Source organism: Poeciliopsis prolifica, unplaced genomic scaffold, assembly GCF_027474105.1.
Source record: "Poeciliopsis prolifica strain line A6 unplaced genomic scaffold, Auburn_PproV2 SCAFFOLD001, whole genome shotgun sequence".
NCBI lineage: Eukaryota > Metazoa > Chordata > Actinopteri > Cyprinodontiformes > Poeciliidae > Poeciliopsis > Poeciliopsis prolifica.
Genome location: NW_026562376.1, coordinates 12,998,210 through 13,023,142, shown reverse-complemented (window position 1 = coordinate 13,023,142; position 24,933 = coordinate 12,998,210). Strand labels below are relative to the sequence as shown.

Genomic DNA, 24,933 nt, shown 5'->3' with positions numbered 1-24,933 from the left:
CATCTCTTTAGGATCCTGACCAAGTTTTGAAGTCAGATTTGATTTAACATCCTGATGCACATTTCCAAATTCTCAAAAGAGTTCATGAACTGCCCATTAAAAGATTTGCATCATATCAGTCAGATATACCGTGCAATGATGCCATGACTACTTGCATTTACAAGTTAAGGCATTTAGTATGTAAATTGGCCCCAGTGAGTAGGATTTTGCTCTCTAAAGGCATGCAAAAAACCTAACACGACACAAACACAAAACTCCCAAGACAGTTTCTGGGAGCTCTCTTCAATAAAATGCTCTCATTTTTGTTTTTCATGATATGTGTTTGTTTTGGCTGCATACCCATTCGACTGCAAACCTAATCAGAGCGTTCCATTCTTTCAACGATCGAGTAGAACAATTGCAGCCTCTCTGCTCTCATATTCTCATGGACCAGAGGGCAGGCAAATCTAAGGACAAACTGTAAATCTAATTACACACAGAAAGATCATCATGACATGCACAGGAGACTGGGCCTAAGCAAGCATGATAGTAGCTTTAAAGTTTAGTCAAGCAGATAAGACACTGAGCAAATCTTTTGCAAGCTGCAAAATTATAAAATATTTTCCCTGATCAGGATAACGGTTGTGTGTTTTGGAACAAAGCTCATCAAAATCTTCTACAAAGCAAAAACATTGGACATGATTCTGATTTATTCCTCCTTGAATGTTTTAATTTGTGTGTTTACAAATTACCCTAACCCTAACCCTACCCTAACCCTGTTGTAATAACCCTGTTTTGGTAATAAGGTCGAATACTGCTGAGTCTGTGTTAGTGTAACTTTGCCTATGCAGTTCATCAGACCCCAAATCTTGTTTTTTTCTTCCTCTGAGACTATTCCTCTTGTTAAACAGTTCCTGTGGTGTAGCTGTGGTTACACCTGTCTTTTAAAGTCCACCTGACACTTCTAATAACTCCAGGTTATATTAACCAACAAATAGTTTCGTCCACAAGTTGGATGTTGACTGCTTTCAGATTTGTTACCTATTAAAAAATTGTTTGTTGCCGTATTTGGAGGCTTGGTGTTTTAACAGCTTTCCACAGATGGGGTTTTGAACAATAGGCTCGTTCAGAGGTCTTGCAAGTTGCAAAGACCTCTGAAAAGATAATCCTCAGTTGTTATCCCACTGGCATCAAGTATTAAAATACACATTGGCAAACATTAATCTGTCAGATCAAGATAATTTCTGCATAGTTTATGTGACTTGTATTTGGCCACAGTCTCCAAACTAATTATATCATGTCAAATTTAGGTGTTATGTTTTAAAGGACAAAGATGGCTCCAACCCTGGCTTTAGGAGCTTCAGAATGAGGAGAGCAATTTAATAATGACTCCTGTCAGTTTAATCCTTTTATCTCCACTGGGGATAGGTGCAGGCAAATGCTTGTTTAAATACTTATGTCCTTGCAAAATCAGTCACAATATCCTAATTTGTTTGTTTTACTAATAGTTTGTGTTAGTTTGCCTCGAAGCTGTTGCCATGTCACAATGCTGATAATAAATTGTAGTAGATACTTTGCAAGTTTATTGGCATTTACGTTAATGCTTTTATGATTTGCATTCAGATTTCTATAATCTACTCCCGATCACCATATTTGAATTAATGTCCTTCAGCAAGTTTTCAATTCTGGCAAAGTGTTTGACCGCTGTTATTATTACTAATGGCGCAGTTCACTGAAATATTTAAATAGGTTTTCCCGGCACTGACTTGGCTTTTTCACATAAGCCACACATTTTAAATTGGTTCATGTCAGGATCATTTCAAAAGTTTAATATTGGCCAACTTTATACCTTACAAAATCTGGTTTTGACGAGTGTTAGAGTCATTGTCCTGTTGGAACATCCAATTCTATCCAAGTTTAAATAATCTAGCTGTTCATTTGAGGTGAAGTTGAAGATTTTGCAGATAGTTCTTCTTTTAATGTCCCATCTGTTTCATTCAGTGACCCATAGCTTTGTCAGCTAAATATACACTCGGCATGATGCTATTTCAACAAGTCCACTTAATTCTTATTTTTAAAAATGTAGTTTTGTGTTGTTTTGTTATTCTATCCTTGATAATCATTAATTTAAAGACGTTTGGGCATGGCTAACGCTGCATTGTCCTGTACCATTACTTTTTTTTTGCTAGTAGACGATCACAAAGCCCATAAATAAATAAGAAAATATAGTCCTCATTGTCCTGCCTTTTCTTTTTTATTAAAATGTTTAGACAAATCTTGCAACACATTGAGGAAAAAAATAAGAAAAACACGGAATTTGCCTTCCACAATATCTTTCAAATTGGCAATCTGAAGCACATTTTCCCTATGAAAATAAATAAATATATTTAGACCCTAGAGAGTAGGGTAAAAGGTCCAGCTTTGTGAAAAGAGTAACAGTTTATTTGGTCTTGATAAGAGAGGCTAAACTAAAACGCTTAAAGGGCTGCAGACTGACCTTTGCCTGTACAATTTGTCCATGGTACACACAGTGGACAAATGTGTCCATTATGTGGACACATTTATGCTCAGTCAAAATGAAACCATTTGACTGAGCACATTAAATAAGCATAACATAAGCTGTGTGTTCTTGGCCCTCTGCCTGGGTACAAATTAAAGTTTTGTAGTTTAGTTTAAGGTGATTTGCACAGATGAAAACAGACACAACCCAAACGTAGAGCAACTCTGCCAGCTGAAGGTCAAAGCAAAACTGGTCTACAAAGAACCAAATGACCTAGTTTACATAATAAAATCTGTCTGAGGAAAAGAGAAGGCAGACTCATGAAACTATAAAATAACTACTCTTTTACTGTTCTCCCCCGTTCGTAAGTATCTGGAGCTCTTCTGTCTGCGCTGTGATCTTACCCTGTTGATTCAGACCAAATGGGAAGATTGGAAGATGAAAGAAGACTGATTAGGAGGAGTGGCTGAAGTGAAACAATGGAAAAAAAAAAAAACATTAGGGGAGAGAGAAGAAAGATGAGACGTCTGGTTTGCATGTCATGTCCTAAAAATGGCTAGAAATTGACAATAGCTGATAGAGAATACTCGCAGCAATACCGAGTCGTGTTACAGGATGTAATATTAGTATATGGAAATTGAGATTATGCCCTCTGCTGGTTCACTTACTCAAACAAACTGACCCCAATGTAATGTCTGTTCACTTAGTTTCTTTTGTTCTTATACAGCATGTCGACTAGCATTCTAGTTTTTATGTTGGAATTCAAATACCAAGTTAAAAGTATTGAAAATGGGAAAAAAAGTGGTACTGGCAAAAGCACAGCTCTATAATCCATGTGTTTGGGTTCAGTTAACAGGCGTTCCAGATGGAATCTCTTCAATTACTCTGTCCAACAAAATTAGCATTTTCTTGGCATTTACGTCAGCATTATCTTGGCAACTTTAGGCAACTGTTTAAATGAAAGGTGAACTGAGTCTAAAAATGCCTATGACCTTAAGGATGTTTTTATCTTAAAGCTAGCTTTATCTTTAAAGCATATTGGTTTCATTGACTTGCTGTTGAAATGGCACAGCACTACTGTGTGTTGGAGACGATGTGAGCAAGGTTAAGATCTTTTAGACTTGTAGATTTTTTTTATTTTTTATCTATGTCAAACCAGAGAGCAGTTTTTCTTGTTTTGTCATCTGGCAAACTCGAAATGAACTTTCATGCCTTAAATCCAAGAATTACTTGTGCATAATCATGTTGCCACAAAGCCAGATGAGGTGGTTTCAGTGCTTTGAATGAGCTCTGGAGCTGTCAGACTTAATACCCAAAGTTCCAAAGTTACTTTATTTGCAAGTTGACCAACTTTGGCAGGAACTCTGGGTATTAAAGTTTTTTGGGCTTTTTGAAAGATGGAGGATGCTGCACCTTGCTTCAATTTTATATTCTTTGTTTTTCATGCTACGGCCGTCTATTCTATTTGCTAAGTGTGTTTTGTCAATCTATAAACCTCTTGTATTTGTCCTTGTTGGAGTTCAGGGATCTTGTGGACACATCATATAATTAAAGCAAATACTTTCTAAATTAAGAGCAATAAAATCCCCAACAGTCTATAAATTAACATTTTACAATAAAAACTGTACTTCAAAAATAGTGTCCAGGATAAGGTCAGAGCTACTGAATGTATGAAGAAATGACCTCACTAATGGACTGGTTGTTAGTTTTCAATGCTACTGTTGTGCAATAGTTTGGGATTTCAAGAACTGATGAGAAAATATGTACATTAAAGACCTTCTGAATCTAATTTATGAGAGCAGGAAATAGCTAAACATATCTAATCAAACTTTCAGAAAGGCATCAAATCCCACGTTGATTAAGCCAGCAGTGTTGGAGAAGTTCCACCACCAGATATCATTACCCTTTACCATGGCTATCTGGGAAAATTCAGCACATCTCAAGAGAGCCCTAAAAGGCTTTTCTAATTTCACTGATCTTGTCATCAACTCGCATCATTTACAAGTGACTGATTTGACAGCCGTCCGTTATGGGTTTTAGACATGTTTCTCTAAAGTCTGGACACTGTCCCACCAGTTCTCTTCCTCACCATAGTTGAACTGCTGCCATTTTCTTCGGTCAGCACATGTTTCCCCGCATCTGTTGCCCCATCCCAATTGATGTTCTTCATGGTCAGTATGGGAACTGGGTCACAGAAGAGAATCCAGCTCGGCACTGGTCCATCCAGCCTTGCTGCCAGATCTTGTAAGCACAGCAGCACCCGGAAGAAAAGAAAAAGTGTTTTGTTAAGAGATTATGAGAGGATATTAAAGGAACAAATTATTATGAAAGACCAAATGCGTGAGAATGAAGTGACAAAATGGTTGTAAAAAGATATAACTTTTTATTGTGTCTGACCCCAACTCTTCCCAAACCATTTTGTAACACAAATGGGGATGCTCTTGTTTGCCAGAAAAGACAGCTCCACTGAGAAGGGTCTGGCATGGAAGTTACACTTTGTTCTGATTTGTTCTTTCCAAACAAAAAGCAGATGAGAAATGTGTAGGCTTAACCTTGCAGAAACATGGTGTGGTGTGATATGTGCTGGAGTCATACTGCTGGCATGTGGCCTGGGTTGCTCACTTGTCCCCTTTTTTTTCCCCTTCAGAGTGTTGTTTCTGGTGTGGAAGTGGTTGTTATGATGCCTGTGATTCACAGAGCTCTGGGAGAATAACACTGAGACGAGATGATGCAAACAAGATGTTTTATGACCAATCTGTCGTATTAGTGGGATGTACATAAACACTTGAGGATTTAGGGATCAAGTGGCGGATTTTGTTTCAAAGGAGTTGTGGTCTGCTTTGTGTCCTGGTGGCATTAGGCCCTGGAGATAGAGGGCAAAAGATTGGAGGGATTCCTTTAAGCTCTAAACGTGAACGTTGATGCATATGGTTGAGTCAGCATTTCAGAGTTGTGCAGAGGAGGGTACCCCCACTTGTGTTTTTGTCTGTCTTTCGAGCAAAGCAAAGAAAGGTTTTGCTCCGAGTAAGATGGAGCAGATGTTTTAGATGGATTTTACTTTGAGTCAGCATCCACACCAGAGCTGACAGGTTTGAATCAAATAGTTGGATTTCTTAGTTTTAGTGCATTTAGTGCCCATATAATTTAACTTGTTCTTTCACAATTAGTTTTATTAGGTACACCTTGCTATTACTCATTTGGCTCCACTTTTGCAAACAGAGCCCCAATTCTCTGTTGCATTGACTTAGCATTGATTCAGAGAGATTCCACAGAGATTTTTGTCAACATTGACATAATAGCAACATAAAGTTGCTTCAGGTCTGTTTATTGCATTTCCGCTTTTCCCTATGCTAATGTGGTCACTGAGTTTATGCCTCCAGGTTCACATCAAGTCACTACAAACATCTTTATCAGTGAATTTTGCAAATATCGAAACAGACTTGGGAACGAACCAAAGCCAGCGTTGGAATTACACTTTTGTTTTGAAAAAAATTATCTTCCCAAAAACAAATAAAGAGAATAACTAAGCAGCATATAATATTCACAACCTTTGGGTTTTATTATTGTGGCTGTTTAAGAAATCTTTCTCAGAGAGCAAGATAAATGTCAATGGGGAGTTAACCCCAAGTATTCTTTTGATAAAGTTTAAAAGTGTTTTGCCAGCAGTCAAACTAAATTTTCCTGAGAGATGTGGTGTACTGATAAATTCAAATCTACCTAATAATGAGCTACCTAATAATGATAATGACAGACCACAGCAAATCTGAAATCAGAGCTGGAACAGTTGGATTCTTGGCGTTGAGTACGTTTGGGGTCATTATCGAGAGCAACCTGTTAACTTTACATGTAGGTCGGTCAAAGGTCATTGAACGTCTTCTGACTACATATCACTTTACTTGTATTTATGGGTGTTTAAAGTGATAAAGAATGAAAAACATGAGAAAATTGTTTCAAGTTTACTGGTGTCAGTAAAGGCATATTTGATTTAAGAAACTTCTCTCTCCATCAAGACTCATTTGCAGTTTCTGAATCAACATGAGATAAAGTGACTTGTTACGAGGGGTGTTTTTTTTGTTGGTTAAATTTTACAACCTGTGTATATCATCGTCTCTGGCTCCACAAAATAAAACAGGATAATTGGAAACATGATAACATGATAAAGTCAACATCCTAAATCACAAAATTTACAGGCATTGTAAAAATGCCTTCGCCAATCAGGCACAAAAGGGTTTTATTTGAGCTTGAGAACAGAGAAAGTCTTCATGGCACTTTGTGTTTTTTTGTTTTTCTGTCATCTCGACCCCTCTCTGTGGCCTTTTGTTATTGCCATCAGACTCCTTTGGTATTCCTGCTCTGGATCAGGAATTGGTTCAAACTAGTTTGGTCATAAAAAATCTCCCAGAGTCAGTCCTTAATGTGACTCCCCGTTTGTTGGTGGGAGTTGCAAACCAAAGGATACAAGGGAGGGTTTGATTGGTTGCAGGTGTTGAGCTGTGGTGAAGAAACAGTCTTGTTTGAGATAAAGTTGGGAAGTTTTTAGGTCACAAGTTCATATAAAACAAGCATTCTACAGAATCACATGGTGATGGCCATTTTATGTGTTGGCCCATGTGCCCACCATGTTTTATCTGCAGATAAGTGTAAAAAAAACATGTTCTTCGTGTCTTTTCGCCCTCTAAAAAAAGCTTCAAGAACTTTTACTGGTTTTATACAGTTGCATCTTTGTAATTTATTTTAGTAATTTAATACAAAAAGTAAAATTCAACAGGATTTAAAATTTTTTTTTTTTAATGTTTCATTGGCCTTTATTAATTAGCATCTTGACAGGAAGAATGCCAGAAAGAAAAGGAGAGGACATGCAGCAAATGGCCAAAGGCCCGGAATCAAACCAGGGACAGCTGTGTTGAGGTGCTCTTGCTGCACCAGTGAAGCACTTGCTGGTCGAGCAAGCCCATGCCCGCAGTGTTTTACATGGCAAGCATCTATCTCTGTTATTATGGATAACCATTGCCTTAAATTAATTCACACCCGGTGTTAATTTTTCTTTCCACTAAACTTTTTATTATTGTCCATGGATACAGCATTCTGTAAATACTGAAATAGTGTGCATCACCTATAAAACATAAATGTTCACTTAAAATTGAATTAAATTATTAAATTTTAGATGATATTCTCATTTGTTGAGATCTGCTTGCATTTTAATTTATATAGGTTTTGGTTGCTATCACCGAGCTTATCGTTTTCCATTCAATCATTCTGCTGAGGCCCAGCTACAGTCATATAAAGCCCCCAGCCTAAGAGACAAAATAAGAAAAACAATCAACCAAGAAATTTAACGATTGCAGTGAGATATGTTTAAGGCATTCTTTTATTTTCCAAGCCCACACAAAACAAGCTGTTGGACGATTGGTGGTATAAATGTGTGTTTTCACAACCAAGTTTCAGCCAAGCCTTAGTCTGTCTTTCCCTTCCAGTTAGACATAGCCTACCCAGCCAGAGCTGGTGTTCCTGCTTTAACATCTGCCCAGGCTTTGCAGATGTTGTTGACTGCTGCTAAATGGGGAGGAAGTTTCAAGCACCACAAACGCCAAATGTTTTTTTTTCTTCCCTGTTTTGGTTTAGTATTTCAAAGATCTAAAAGAAGAGCTGGTATTTTTCTGGAAGTGATAGGAACCACATTTGTGTGGTTTGACCTCTGAGAGTATTTTTTTCCCCCCTATCTGTATGGAGTCAGGCTTCAGAACACATTAAACAAAGGGATAAGCCCCCACAGATTCACACGTGCTCAATTAAAAGGAGGGGATTTAGTTGTTGAACAGCTGAGTTTAAAGGAGTATTAAGTCTTACTAATGATTTAGTCCTCTAAAAGCTCTTATTTATGGTTACGATGGTTACATCAAGTGAAAGAAGACGATTGTACTTTAAGCCTTAAAGACAGCCACATTGAGTCATGCTGGTTATCTCTCCCTTTGATTTTTGTTTGTTTTTGCCCTGGGATTAGTATTGCTGTATTTAACTACTTTTCTGTGGGACTTATTAAAAGCATTACAGCATAACTAAAAGTTTCTTTTTCTCCCTCTTTATGTCTACTGACAATGCCTCCAGAGAATTTTAAATGCTGATTTTTCAGAGCTCTTTTCTCCGTTGCTGCGGTTTATTTTCCATTTACTCCAGCTAATGTGATCTGCTTGTAAGCCTCGCAGAACAATGATTACCAATCGACTGATCTCTAATTGGGAAGGGCAGCAGTAAAGCATTTAAAATCTGCTGACAGATCTATTTATTTTCACAAACTGAATCCACTGCCTGAGGTCTAAGGTATTAAGTCACAATGAAAGCCTTAATAAAATGTTAAGCAAATGGACAGGATTTCCAAGATGCTCTGGCAGAGCCGATTTAGGTTAAAGTAATCTTCTAATGATGTCAGCATGCTTCCTGTGATGGTGGTCCAGTCAGAATTTAAACTTAAATCTGATACAGAATCCAATAAAATAGCTAATGCTTAGAGTGATGACAGGTAGGCTTTCAAAGCTCATAGACTTGGAGCTCATCACCAAAGATGTCAAAATAAATGATCTGATCACAAGTCACCACAATTTTTCAGTTGTTAAACATTTTGAAAACCATTCAATGTTTTCCTGTTTCTTCAGAATTATGTCTTGCTTTTTGTTATCTATCAGTTAAAGTCAATTACATGAGCAAGGCACCATGCAGAATTTAAGTCTTTAAACTATTTCTTGACCTGTAACTTAAACTTAGATGAGAATAAAATTTGCCACACCCCAAACTCCACCAACAAAAGACCACAGCATCCAGATCTCACTGACCTCAGCCTGACACCAAGTCAAGGAAAGACGTTATCAGGCTTGATACCGAATTGAGTAAGTTCAGTCGCTTCTCTACTTTTGCAGTCTCAAGTAACTTTCATGCTGAAAGAGAGGCTACTCATATCATTTGTTACCTTGTTGTTCAGTGCATTTCTTTCACCATTAATCATTTTGTTGTTAATGAAACCTCATCTACAAGCAAGATCACTGTGGCCTCATTAGACCTTTTCTTTTTGATGCAACATTGTAATTATTTCTGTTGTCGCATGAGTGCTAACGAGCTAAATGATAATTATATCCTATTAGCAGCAAGAAGCAATTATCATTAGCTCTCACCGAATCGCCTAATTATCTCTTTTTATATGAGCTTCAATTTAATCATATAGTCAAAGTAATGAAATTTTTAATTCAAAAGGCCAAAAAGTATTTAATCACAGATAGTTTGTGTCTGTCTTTGTGTTGTTTTCATCTTGGTCTGACTTTAATGCCAAACAGTAGAGACTGCTTGTTCTCTTAGAGAAAGTTTCTGGGACAGGAAGTGAAGCCGAAAAGTTCCCGTGCAATCCCTCTGCAGATCTCACACGCTGTTCCAATTCTGTAAATGCTTCATTGAACCTCTGTGTGTTGCTCCTCACAGCTGAGAATGCAAACTGCTCTCAAAAGGAGGATGAGACTCTAATTGAGTGAGACAAGTGTTTACAGTCTCGAATCTCAACCGCATCCCCTCCTCTCTTAACCCATCCCTCCTCCCCAAACTCCAGTAATTGTACTCTTAGATATACCATTTGGACTGCAGAAAAACACTCCTACAGAGGGATTGCAAAGAGATGAGAACTTGGCACAAGCTGCTTTTGTTGCCTAATGTAACAGTGTGACAGAGCGGAGCTAACGATGCTTCTCTGTGGATGTCTGCCATGGCAAACGTTTGAGCAGCTGGTTTCTCACCCTTCCAGTGACTACTCAAACTGAGCTCTGTTTGTGCTGGTTTTGCACAATGCTGTTTAATAATTGCAGCCACATTTTTTTGAAGTAGATTTTATTTAATTGCCGGAAAATTTGTTAAAACTATTAATCTCTTTTTACAAGTTATACATATTTTCTGAGTTGAAAACAGTCGAAGCATGGAGGCAAATGGAGACTGTCTGCTCGCAGCTGTTTCTGCTAATGCAAAGCAAAACGGCTGTTGGCAGACATAAGAGGGATTGATACTCTCCTCTAACTCTTGGAAAGAAAGCAAATGCGAGTATTTCTCAACATGTGAAATTATTTCTTAAATGTTAGATTACTGTTTACACCAACCCACCAGTGTAGTGGTTCAAATAGTTCAGATTTATAGGTCACCAAACTGCGATTCATTTTACCCAGATGTAATTGCCGTTGGCTTCGTTCAGAACCTAACCCAGTCGCATCCAAACCAGTTTGTTCTTTTAAGTGTCCTTGTGGTGTGATCCAGTGAGTCAGATGGGCTGCTAACGTTAATGGCTTCCATCAGGCTGACTGGGGTTGGTGATGAGGCAGCAAAATGTGAGGCAACCCTGGCAAAGTGTCAACTTGGTGGACTCGAACAGAGCCTTTGAGGCCAGTCATCAACTCAGAACTTCAAAGCAGCAGTCGGACAAGAGGGCAGTGAAACAGTGTGGGACTCAGAGATTAGGGCAACAAACATAATGTGCAATTGAAGTTTGCCGTTTTTCTGTGGGCTTGCTTATTCATCTTTAACTTTTTTGTAGTCTGCTGAGCATGTCTGAGGTTAGTCCTGCAAACAAGAGACCCCACATAGCGAAATGCACAAAAAAACTTGAGACTTGGGATTTTTTAAAGATGACTTGCATTTAACTTAAGGCCATGAAATTAAAAATTAAAAGAATACAAATGAGACGATTTATTTAGCTCAGGCAAGAAGATTTCACTTCAAACAGAAAGTATCCCTATTATTGTTGCGAGGCTCCGGACCGCAATAGAGCCTAACAGTGTTTTCTCAGTCCCTGAGCTAATTAAAGTGCACCAGGGCTAAGCTGACTGGAGTTTTCTCTCTATCTGTCTTTCTGTGTGTTGCGTTGACAGCATGATTGCATGTTAATATGTCTGTCTGTTGTCACGTATAACTTATCTGTTTTAAATTAACATAGCAGTACCATGCTGATCTCGATGCAACTCTTATAAACTGTTATATTCTGCCTTAGAAAAGAGCTGGAAAGAAATGTTTTATTGTATTTTTACTTAATCTTTATTTCACCAAGAAAATTCCATTGAGATTAAAAATCTCTTGCGAATGAATCCTGGCCAAGAATGGCTGCAGGACACAGAGAGATGCTAAAATGCCTTGAAGAGACGGTGCTACACACCACTGTTCTCTAATTATTACACCAAAACTATACAACTTTGATGCTGGCATCTGGTTTTCTACACAAGGGGAGATAAAGACCTTCTTGCAGTCACTTGAGTTCTTCTTTTCTAAATACATGTTAATCATTATGTTCACATTTGAGTTAAAATAGCATGCATTTTTAAAGCATACAAACCTTAGTTAAATTAAATACATTTCTCCTCTGCAATCTTGATTATAAAGTTAAACTTAAAATCTGGTGTCTATGAATGAGGAAAATGGGGCAAAATGGATATAATTGCATCAGTCTTATTGTTTTTATGCATTTTTATATTTTAGAAGTCATACATTGATGGTTTTGTTCTACCAAGTCTAATTTAAGGTATGGGTAGACGGTGTTGCTGTTTTAGATTTTTATGTTATATAATGTGACTTTTATTTTAGTGCATTTTAATGATATCAGTCTGCTGCTGCAATTCTTCTTCGGAACAAACTACATATTCTCTTACTTGGTTAGGATATTTTGAATAAGGATTTTGCAGAGTGTTTATGAATTGCTATTTTCTCACTTCCATTTTATAGCTCTTTCAGTGACCTCAGTGTGGATAAAGACAAAGACATTCAGACCACTACAGATGACAGCAGTCAGAATGGGATGCAGACCAAAGCAGATTTCTGCCATGTAGAAACAATCTCAGTCTCAAAAACTTAGCGGTCATGGAAATGCTATTTTATGAACCATTACAGTCACATTTGATCTACTTGCTGGCATAAAAATCTACAGTTATATTATTTCCAATGGAAGGTTTGATAGGTTTCTTTAAAGGATTGTCCTACATCACAAATTTGGTAAAATGGAGTGTTTTCTGTTGCTGGATATATTGCAAACATAATGGTTATGATTTTTTTTTTTTTTATGATTTGATCCATTTGTGGCAATTTTCACTACTGTGAATTAGAAGGCAATTTGATCCATTTGTGGCAATTTTCAAGCTTTAAACTGGTGATGCATAGGCTGATTCAGATTCATCTTTAAAAAGCATAATTGAAGGCAGTCAGAGTATTTTCTACTTTATGGTTAAATCTAAATAAATATGCCTTTACAGGGAAATGTTTGTAGAAAAATGCAACCAATGCATTTTCTCCAAGTTCCTCACTGCACACACGATAATCTACAAATGCAGTAAAATACTGCAGATTACAGAACAAATGTATGGTGCACAAATAAAGTCTGACTAAAACAGTGACAGCATACCTCGGGTAGATCCTTCGACAATCAGACATACCATGCAAATCTGTTTTTAAGAGCAAGCAGCAAGTCTTGACTCTGATCAGCAGCATCTTTTAACACGGTTATTTTGGGTTATTTGCCCTCCCCCCCATACACATATCCACACCCCAAATGCATTGTTATTCCAGCAAATGAAATTATTGAGTGTTCTTTATGCATCTCTGTGCACAGTGTTTCTAAAATCTTCTTTCTCTAATGTGTCTTCATTGCAATCTTTGACTGGGAGGTTTCATCACGTCACACTGATAGTTGATTCTAGAAACTATGCCACTAGTACCCAGCTTACATTTGCAGTTGCTATGTATTAGCATAAACCGACTTCTGTTGCTGAAACAAAAGGGCCTGTCTGGTGAACTGTAATTGATCCTTATGTCTCTCTTGATAAACGCTCTAGGTACTGCGTGGAGCTCAGTTGATAGCCGTTGCTTCAGCCGATGGAGGAGCCACAGCAGTAGAGGGGTCCGCCCTCCCAGCTGACATCCAAGTGCAATACGTGCAGCTCGCTCCTGTTTCAGATCACGCAGCGGCTGTGCAGGTAAAACAACAAATCAAGCTCTTTTCAACTCTTACATTCATGTTCACAACTTGTTTATTGTAGGGAAGCATTGCAGTTTGTAAACCTTTAGGTACATACTGTAATATCTGAGGCTCATTCATAGCCTAAACTTACTTCTCCAGACAAAGTTACATACTGCCAGTAAGTTGATAGCAGTTGTGAGACAGAGTTACAATGACAGGCAGAAATATTGCAGGGTTTAAATATCATTAGCTCTTGTAGTATGATATGTCACTGTACCCCTAATGGGTGTGGAAAAGTCACTGGACCTAAAGCACTAAAATGGTACCAGTCCAGCTTGCATCCTTTAAACATATCAAAACTTTTCAAAGCTGGTAAGACCTTTGTGCGTTCCTCATTTTAAAAAAAATTAAATTAAAATTAAATATCATGTTCACGTAAGTAATCTAGAGACATAAAAGAAAAGGTTAAATACAGCTCTCTGTTGGGGACTTCACCAAATCCCAATTCAAATGGATGCATAATTTGCATATCAGGGTTGCTTTTCTAACCCAGACCAAGACCACAATAGCACAGTGGATCACAAAAACCTTATCTAGTTTTGGTTGTTGCAATAAAATGCTGACACAAAGCAATTGTTAACAAAGCGACTGACAAATGAAGACTCAGAAAAGTTGTCATTGCAAGTGTCACTACGCTAGGCACACGCATTCTGCATAACCTTCACAGCTTTAGTTGAGTAGAAAGCTCTAAAGCTCTTCCCAACTGTTAGATTGTTACTACATAAGCAGCTACAGGAATCGCACCTTGAAGGTTGTTGATGCATGAGAGTTTAGAGTTGGCAATTTCACCATCTGATGTAGTTTTTCCAGACTGTTGGACAACCAGTAATTAAATTTAAAGAAGTACTGAGTCTCATGGTGTGATACAACGAAAAGGGTAGTAATTAGTAAAATGTCCCAAATCCCCCTATGATTGAAATGATTAAGCAAGAACCACATTTTGGATCAGGATGGTGTTCAGGCGCATGGGGGCTAGCCTTTGAAGTGGTCATCCAAACTCTGCAAGAGATTTAAAGCAACAGCACAAATCCCATTGTTCTTTCTTCTTTTTCTCCCCTAAATATACCATGGATTGCATTTCATTTTTCTTCTTGCTGCGGTGTCTTTCCCTTTAAATGTAAGCTCAGATGGTTTCCTTCAAGTTCTTCAATGAATGAACTGTTTGTTGCTTTGTCAATACATAAGCAAAAGGAAAACTGTAGATGATTTATGACTGTCTGAAAAGGCCTTTTTGGTACTGATAAGAATCTCCCTGCATACCCAGATAATATTTACCTTCTTTTAAGAAATACAGACTCCAAATGTGTTGTCCAGCCATGCTTGCAAATTAGGAATTTCCCATGTCGGACCTCGCCCAATTCATATGAGCCCCTTTTGTTGTCCTTCTGTTGTCCATAGTTGGCTAGGTAATGGGTTCCATGATTTTGTGAGTGCGAGACAGCTGAATTGATTGTGTCTTTCGGAGTAGATTGCTGATATGCTTTAAGTGTCTTCTCATTAAAAATATTTAGGTTCCTTTGGCCCTTTCCCATTTTGTCACATTGCAACCACAAACTTCAATTTACTTTTATTAGATTTTTATATGATTAACCAACACAATATGGTGCACTACTGTGAATTAGAAGAAATAGCACTATTTTAATTTTTGTTTTTATTTACCTATTATTTAGATGCCTTTAAGTGACTGCCACATAATAAATGTGGGAAGAAAGGATTGCCTTAAGAAGCCACCTAATTAAGAAATAAAATCCACCAGTGTGTAATGCACTTTAAACCACAGTGTAAATTTAGTTATTCTATGAATGTCTCAGAGCCTTGTTGTCAGGCACTTCTCCACTGGCAAGTCGCACTCTAACCAGTTAATATGCGGTTCGGTTTCTCCCCCAGTTGTGAGCGCCTCATTACGACCTATTCCTGTCTATTTTGGGCATTCATATGGGAATCCGGGGGGACCGTGAACACACATTAGTTGTGGTCGACTCTTCGATTACACTCAGCAATCAAGAACGAATTGTAAAAATTACTCTTAGGGTAAATATGGCTAATCTTTTTGGTACTGATAAGTACCAAAAGTACTGATAAGTATTATACTGACAGGCTTGGCAAACCAATCGGACAATGACCAAGAGCTCATTGGAAGATCTGGAGGAAGTGGAGAAGGCCACAGCTCAGTTTGGAAACTTTTTGAATGAAATAATTATTAGCTGTGCAAAGCTGGCCTCTATATAGGTGTGTTAGGAAGGTGGTCATTGTCATTGAAAGCCAAATTAAAAAGGTTTTCTAGCTGTGTGCTGTAAGCCCCACAGGGGGCAGCAAACATGGAAGAAGATGGTTTGATCAAATGAGACCAAAATTAAACTTTTTTGGTAAGGGGCTTTATTTTGCAAATGGATGACACTCCCAATCTCACTGAACACACCATTCCTGTGATAAAACATAGTGTTGGAAGCAACATTGTGTAAAGACAGGGGCACTGGTCAGATTTGAAAGATTGTTGGAGCTAAATGCAGGACACTCCCCAAAAAAACCCTGCAGCTTTAGCTATATAATAATGCATATTCGGGCAGAAACTCACTTTTGACCAGGACAACAACCTCAACAGTACAGCCAGAGCTACAATAGAATAGTTCAGATCAAAGAAAGTTCATGTGTTGGAACAGCCCAGTCAAAGTCCAGAGCTAAATCTACTTAAGAATTTTTGGCAAATCTAAAAAAAAAAAAATGAAAAAAAAATCTCCACAGATGCTATCCATGAAATTTGACTGAGTTTGAGCTTCTTTGTGAAGAAGAGGGGACAAAGACTTCAGTCTGTGGCTGGTAAAGCTAGCAAAAACTCCAAATGACATACAGCTGTAATTGCAAAGAAATGACTCAAAGGGGCTGAGAGGAAAAGAACGGCATGCTTTTCAGATTTCCATTTGTGAAAAAAGAAAATCTGTTTTCTTCCACTTCACAATTCTATACTATGTTTTGTTGGTCTATCACACAAAATCCTAATTAAATTCACAAATGTTTGCGGTTGTACTAAGATGAAAGGTGTGAATGCTTTTGCAAGTCTCTGTGGAGTGATCACAGACTATGTATTGTGTTCCACCATCTCTGTTTCATGAAGTTTGGCACATTCTCAAATCAAGCAGCTTGTTTGCATCGAAATAAATTAATTTTTCTTATGTGGGACTGGGTGCAGATCTGAATTGAAATGGACTGATCATTCATCAGTGTGTTTCAATACAAATGGGGCTCAGTAAAGCCATGTGTCTGCTAATGTTCAACACTTGATTGTAAATTGTTCACTGACCAAACAAAATGTAACCTCGCTGAAATCAGAGCCAGAGCCATAACAGTTCTTATCAAAATCCACCCATTTGGGTAAGATGATTTAATCTTTGGACGGACTTAATAAACAAATAGTAAATGAGTCAGCCGAATGTTTTAATGATTTTAACGATAGATGGATCTGCCTACCTGGTACCAGGCATGTTTTTCTCACAGCTCGGTTTTGGGATCTTACGGTATCCTCATTGTGGGTTAAAGTTCAGAGAAAGGTTAGCATTGTTCCTTAGCACACTGTTTAGAGTACTGTTAAATCAAGAGACAGGCTCACATCAGTTTCCAGACATGTGGTTGCACTTATACAACTCACTGAAAAATTACTCACTCTGATGTGTTTGTCTCTGCATTTTCCTTTCTTTTTATTTAATTGTTTCCATTACACAGATGAGAAAGGAGCTTACCGGAGAGATATTTTGTGCAGTTCAAAGACCTTTTCTGCAATCTAGGGATTTTGTCTGGCTAGTTTCTGCCTCATGGTTTATTATCAGCTTGACTGCGGGAAAAATGAGAACTTTAAGAAGGTTTTGAAACCCTGAAACATAGACCCCTCTTTCTAATTAGAAACACTTATTTGTTTTCTGGGGTTGACACCAGCCAAGCACATTCACATCACTCAATTTATAACCAGTCACTGTAGATGCAAATATATGAAGGCACTTTATATTAAATTGCTTTCGGTAATAAACATATCACACAAAACACTTTACACCTGTTGAGTGTGTTGTAAGCATACATAGTAGTACAGACACAATAATCATAATTTCAATTATAAGGACAACATATGTTGTTCAAATATTAACTTTTGGGGTCCTGAGTCATAGTACTTTGTGTTTTGCTTTGGTGCAGCTGGATTCGAGTTGTAGCTGTTGTGTAGCGACAACATGCTGGGCTAGAGGAAGGATTTTATGCTGCAGGTGTCTTTGAGGAAACGTTTGGCATTAGTTCAAGGAAGGAGTGAGTCACTCTCCATGGTCATCATCTAGGACTGAGTCATGAACCTTGATTTAAAAAATAAGTTCAAGATTACCAGACATTGCTCCGTCCGAAATAGACGCACTAATCAGAGTTCCAGTGCTCTGTTTTTTTCACCAAACAATATTAATTTATGAAAAAAATTCTGAAATTTCTCTGAAAAATAAATATTTCAGAGTAATATTTTCAACTTCAATGTTAATCTTAAGGAAGAACAGAATGAATATAGTTCTCATTTCAAACTGTAAAGAACTTCTTATGTTCATAATCAGCATGTGATTATGAATATACGGTGTTTTCCAATGTTAACCTTTGTGTGCATTCCTGAGAACATTGATGTTCACCTTAAATATAAAATTTACAAAAAGTTAACAAATCCAGCATTTTCTACAAGATGCTGAAAGCTTTAAATGATCAAACCAGAGCAAAGTCTCTATATTATGTTCAGCCTTCTTGTTCATTCTTGAAATAAACTTTTTCCTTTTAAATAACTTTTTCCTTTTCTGTACTTCATCTGATTTGATTTCTATCTATGATTTAATTTTACTGCAGATATTGAAAATGGGTCCTATGGGAAAAATGAAAGTGTGGAATGGGTTGCTCTCAGGAGCCTAATCAGTTCTCCATGTTACAGTGATGGGATGTCAGTCAAAACATTTTCTCCCTATTAAATATTTCACATTTGGCTGTTTGTGGTAATGTAAAATAGTGGAAGCTACTGCTAATACTTCAACCCTGAAGAAGAATGGCCACAACTTCTCATAAACATTGAAACTGCCTTTCCAGATGAGTTGAAACTGTTATATTTGCATTGGGTGGGCCTGACATTGAACTGAACTCTGTGGATTAGAAACAGGATGTCACCCAAGTTATGTGTATGAAGGCAGATGATCGAATAGCTCTGGCAACGCCGTGTTTCTGTTGTTGTTCATCTGCAGTTGTGTTGAGCCAATCTTCTCATTTTTATTATGCCTCGGATCTTAGGAGGACATCTTACATTTGACTGAGAGTGTTGCTTTGCTTTTAAACCTTTATTATAAAAATCCATCCCTAATTTTTTACTAGAGCTGTGTTTTGTATTTTTGTGCCAACAAAAAGTTTTTTTCCCATCATTGGCACGTAAAAACTCTTTAAAAACTTTTTTTTTCACTAAATAAAATCTGACACATGGTCTCGTTTGACAACAGAACATGTGTTTACCACACCAACATTCTTTGTGTTCATCTGAGATGAGATCATTTCCAGAAAATGCTGCAAGTTTCTCCACATAATAACATACATGTATTGCTTCGATGTTGTCTTAAATCATTTTCATGTTACATTTTTGTGTAACATGAAACACAGCATACACAACAAACCTTGTATGCTGACAAATGTTTTCTAAGGTGTTCCTGAGCCTCAAGGTCAATAGAGCTTTTTTTTTTTTTTTGGATTAACTGTGATCTTGGCCTTTATTTTGAATCAGCTTTGATTCAGAACAGTATGCTACATAAATAATGTTTTAACTGCAGCATCTCAATGTTTTCCTCATCAACAACACTTCCTCTTTCTGTTTTTCCCCTTCTGTTTCACAGGCTGCTGAACTGGCACCGGCTTTGCAGGCTGAGATGGAGGTGAAAGAAGCCATCCAGGGTGCCATCCATGGAGACAATGGCGAGGTTGTCCAGATCGTCAGCTCTGTGGCCACCTGAGATCTCATTTGATACATCGCAGACCTGAACTCTGCCATGCAGCATGGCCCAGTGTGTCTCTGTGGAAAAGTGTGACAAGCAATCAAGCTAGAAAGTTTCTTCAGGTCACTGATAAAACACAGAGAGAGAATTATTTCTTCTTTTTTTCTTTGCAAACTGCTGTATTATTATTTTTTTATTTTAGTTTTATTTTTTACACCAAGTGGTGTACAATGAGATGATATTTTGAAGAAGTCGTTACACTCCCAGATCAACTGTGTTCATTGTTGCACTTTTATAACCAGAAGGACTGGACTACTGTCAGGACATGGAGGGGGTTCATTATGCTGTTATTTCATCAGCTTTGGAAAAATCGGATATAATTAATATTTGGCTTTGCTTATCCTTACTTGCCCCAGAATATGCCAATACAGAGGTGGATGTAGGTAAGGACAGCTACTCTTGTTTGTGTGAAATTGCTTGTCCTTGACAACAATTCAGTCCATGCTATGTCTCCCAGCTGTGAGCTGAACCTTTCTTGGCTTTGTCTGGTTTGTTTTCATATCACCACAGTCTTAGATTTTTGTTTTCCTTCTTTTATTTATGTAATTGTTACACCATGTGAAATTTGAGAAGCTTTAATTTTAGAGAAAACCATAAATAGAAGAGACAGTAATGGGATAGACAGAACATAAAGCTTGTTGACATCCATGGAAACCCTAAAGTTGTTTATTTGTCTCAGTTTTGTCTGTATGACAGATCCACTTTTGCGAATAAAACATGTTTGTGGCCACCAAAAAAAAAGTGCTTTTATTTTTTTGGGGGGGGTCTGAAGGCAAATTGGAATTGCCACCAATTTGCCTTCAAAGTTCTATTACATCCGCTGTGGAAAGACAATTGAAGTCTCCCTGAGTTGATCATTTCGGTTTGAGGTTGTTGAGGTTACATGTTGAGCTAATTTATCCTGTTTTTGAAGTATATATGAATCATTTTGTATTCAGTTACCATAAGAATAGGCGACTGTACTTTTAACAGTCCTGACAAAAAGGAACGCAGCAAAATAAGCTCAGCATAGGTTTTGTTCAGAGTGTAATTAATGCTTCTCTTGTTATTGTTTATGAACTATGATTACATTCCTTGGAATGCATTTCTGCTACAGTTTTGTATGAATGTAAGAGGATGTGTTGTATTTGAGAGAAATTTTCCTAATGATGTATATATACACACAGTCAGAAAGAGCAGAAATAAGACAGACACTTCAAGACTGTGTTGCTGTGAGCATGTTTCCCCTGCTCGATGTGATGTCATGGTGTATTTTGGATTGAGGATGTCAACCAGGCGACAAAATGAACTTGATAAAACAACATCTTTGGTCTTGGCTGCTTTCTTTTGTTTCCTTTGAGTCTGGTGTCGTTGTCTCTCACTCCCTTTAAAAGCTTTCTTCACTGCATCTACTTTGTTTTTTTTCCACTCCCTCTGAACTCGTGTTTTCACTTCTCTTTCCCCCTTTGGAAGTGCTGTTAAAGTCCATTTACTCCCCTTTTAAAATTGTATGCAAAGCCAGGCTAATATTTCATAGGATGGTCCATGGGGTCTATGCCTTGCCGCAGCTGAGTTGAAATGTTGTAGCCTTGCCAGAAAGCCCTCCATTAAATCTTGTTCTTGGAAAGGAAGAGACACGACTCTTCAATTTTACAACCCTTGGCCGAGTCCAGGAGCACGACTGGTTACTATGGTAAAAGGCCCTCTGCTTGGCTGCCTCTAAGAGAACCTGCAGAAAACAAGAATGAGTGATGGATGGAAAGATGAAGTATTTTGGAGGAGAGGGAGCAGAGTGATGGAGCGAGACTAGGCAGATTATCCTTTCCTTCCTCATGCAACATGCACACTGCTCCTTTATACGTGACTTCATCTGCATGTCTAGTCTTGCTCAAGCTTTTAATGGCATCAGATGAGGTACCAGAGGACATGCAGACGTGAGTGACCATATTGACTCGACTAAGAAAAAATACATCTAAATGCAATTTTTTGTTAAAGTCAGAAAAAGTAGTGTTTTTTTTTTTTTTTCTTGTGCAGACCACCCTCCCCAGGACCACTGCTAAATCCATTACAGTCCGGTTACAAAAACAAAACACACAGAATGTTGGATTTAAACAAAAAAGAAAAACGGATACCTTCAAGTAAATTTTAAAGCAATCTTTCAGCTGAAACATGTGAATCAATGGAAGTCAGCTGCATGACTTGACTTTGGAGAAACAGTCAAGAAATTGTGGGATTGAGTCTTGAGGGCCCAAAACAGACCGACCGAAAATCCTAAACATATTCAGGATAGGTGAGCAGAGAGAAAGGATGGAGCTTAACAGAGTTTTTTGACCCATTTGTAGACCAGGGTTCCATAAACCTTTGACCTGTCGATAATTCAGATTTCTATATAAGAACTATAATACAAGAGAAACTGCACCTGAATAAACCACAACACAAAGAACTGTGGCATCGTTATTCTCCAAGTGTCCAGACTGAGGACCCTCGTTATCAGCAAGGCAATTGCCAACATTTTCGCTGTAAAAGAGAAAAGGGAGATACTACTGTCAGATGCACAATAAACAAACTAAGTTTGTCTGACACAAAAATGCATAGAAATCATTTTTTATATTTTTAGATAATTAAAAGGAAGAAAAATCACCTCAAACAATAAAAACGGCTACAGAGACCTTAAGGGCACATGGGTAAAAGAAAAAATAAGGTTAGTTTCTCTTCATCTACAAACTCATATAGACATTGGTATAGACATATAGAATATAGAAGAATCTAACTACTTGACAACACAAAATATATCTGCTAATGTCCCAAAAATCAAGAAGGACGGGTTAATTATAGCTCTCATCTAGTTCACATTATTCAAGTCACACTGTTTGCATAATATCTTGTGCATAAAATACAGTGGTGGACATGAGAAACCAAATAGTTTGTTCTTTACACCTCAGTAGGTCAAAAGTTCCCTCTAAAATCTAGCACATTAAAAGATGATTAAAAAAATCTGAATATCCATATCTTTGGTAAATCAAAACAAGATATGTTCAAAGATACTTAACGCAGAGAAAAAAAAATTGCACAAATGTCGTTTCAATCTAATAATTTTATCTTCCAAGCTGATTCAAGCAGTTCTCATTTATCATTTTTATGCTTCATTAAATCATTCTCACCTCCTCGGCCCCCACACCATAAAACAGAAAAGGGCTTTCTGTTTTATGGTAGTCATTGGTGACAGGTTAAGCCCATGTGTGTTTTTCTTCCAATCATATGTTGTAGCTGCACATTCTTTTCTTTTTAGTACCTTTATACATCGCTATCTGCCTTCTGATAATACTAGCTCGACCTCACAGCAGCTGCTCTGGCAATGTTCATAGAACTGGCTATACAATTGAAAATCGGTCTAACTGGATCTTGAGTGAGCATGGGACATAGCCATCTTTAGCAGGCAGCACCTGATAGCTCAATGCCAGTTTCTAAATGCATTCCCAGTTGGAGCATATTTGAAGGAACAACATCACAGAGGGCTTTGGAACCGCTGAGAGACTTCAGTGCGAGAGAGGGAGTCAGTTCAGTTGTTTATGGATGGATGTAAAAATGCAGGCAGCTGAGTTCTGGAAACAAGAGATGATGAATCAATGTGGCTTCAACGAAGCAAAGGAGAGTTGGAATAACTGTTGGGATAACAAACAACTATGTGAAATAACAGCACTACTGGGTGAAGAAATGGACAAAAAGAGGTGCACATACAAAACTGAGTTAGATACCGATATTTTTTGTTTTCGTCAGGCTCCACACAGTGATTTGAAATATCGAAGCTGTACTAAGCCAGAAAAATATAGTACAAGTCAGAGGGGTCAAGATGATTATGAAGGATGTGTCAAGATGGCATTGCATGAAAGATTGAGAGCAGACTGGCCCAGTGACTACACCTATTTAAGCAAAAAATTATTTATACCCCTGTCAGAAGAGACAATGAGACATTCATTTGATTCAGGTCCAAACCTGCAGGCTCTAGAGCACTACAATTGGACACATTGGATACTTCGCTATTTGAGTCAGTGTATTTCTATTCTTTATGTGATGTTTTCCCATCTAAATGTAATCCACATCCTGCCATGAATGATCCGCATTCAGACGAACTCACGGGGATGTTCTTGCACTCATTAGTGACCGTGAATTATGACGGACACGGGGCTTTCTGGGCGGACGCGCACGTGAGGCACGCTGGTGACCGTGACACCTGGCAACCATCCTCAGAGTTAAGAGAGCCTTTCCTGTAACAGCGTGCTTTAATTGAAGCCTCAAAGACACGGATGATAATTCACTCAGACAGCGCAGGGAATCCCTCGCCCTGTGAGAAGCAGTAAATGTCAGAGGAGGGAGTGTGGAGTCCAGCTGAAGCAGCCCGGATGGGAGGAACTCCTTCGGCTTTTTGGGGGCGCAGATGTGTGAGAGAAGTTGGGTTACAGACATCCAGACAGCCGCTACAAAATCCTTCCCGGTCAACGAGAGCCCCCTGTTTTTCCTCCCCAAAACAAACTGTAAACTTGGCAGCTCGGATTTTTTTTTCTTTTTCTTTTTTTTTTTTTTTTTTTTTTTTTTGCATTCGCGAGATTTGATCGTCTGTGGTAAGTTTAATAGAAGTTGTGCGTTTTTCTGTCTTGCTAAATGATTTGTTGTGCTTCGTGTCCGGGGTTTGAACCTCCTCACGTGATGATGAGGAGGTAACTCTTTCTCGCAGGGAGAGATGAGTCCTGATTTGCTTTCCAGCTGCTATCTGTATGCTGTGTATCTTCAGTGCAGATTTCCAGTGTGTCATTGCGTTTCGTTGTACGCTTGAAGTCACAGCACCGTCAAAAATACAAAAGTCACGCAAGGAGCAGGTGCAGTCTGCCCAGGGCAAGTTGAGATAAACATGCAGTAGGTTTAGGAAGAAGGCCACGCCCATCTGCCTATGTTATGTGTGTGTTTGTTTATTTATTTGGTTTTGCACTAACTTATTAATTGAACACAAACAATGGGACTTTAAAGTTGGCTTTCAGTCGGATTTTTCTTTTTTTCACCAACAAATGCACAGCTTTGTGATCAAGTTTGGATTTCAACAGTTAATTAGGTAAACACAACATTGGCTAAAGAAGCCATGAAGATAAACTGCCAATTCTGCTTTGTGTGTAATGGGTTAGTGAGCTCACAAAAGGCATAAGAATCAAATCTGTCACCTGGTATTGGTAAACATAATGTAGGGCGACAGTATTTTTCTTCAGAAAAATAATCAACGCTTCAGAAATTATTCATACCTGTGGCACGTTTAAATCTGCAATCATTTTTATGCCACCAAGAAATTAGTTTCTGATAAAAATGGGACCAAAACATATTTTGGTTTTTATTTACTTTTGATCAAGAAGCTGACATGACAGCCATCA

At 38.0% G+C, this 24,933-nt stretch overlaps 1 protein-coding gene across 1 annotated transcript in view; it reads left to right on the top strand.

The window, feature by feature from the left end:
* banp (BTG3 associated nuclear protein) overlaps window positions 1-20,814 on the top strand; it is a 39,120-nt gene extending 18,306 nt beyond the window's left edge. The window contains exons 12-13 of the mRNA XM_055037994.1: window positions 13,318-13,458; window positions 19,382-20,814. Coding sequence (XP_054893969.1) covers window positions 13,318-13,458; window positions 19,382-19,498 — 258 coding nt within the window. The 3' untranslated portion in view covers window positions 19,499-20,814. The remainder of the gene's footprint in view (window positions 1-13,317; window positions 13,459-19,381) is intronic.
* The last annotated feature ends 4,119 nt before the right edge of the window (window positions 20,815-24,933 follow it).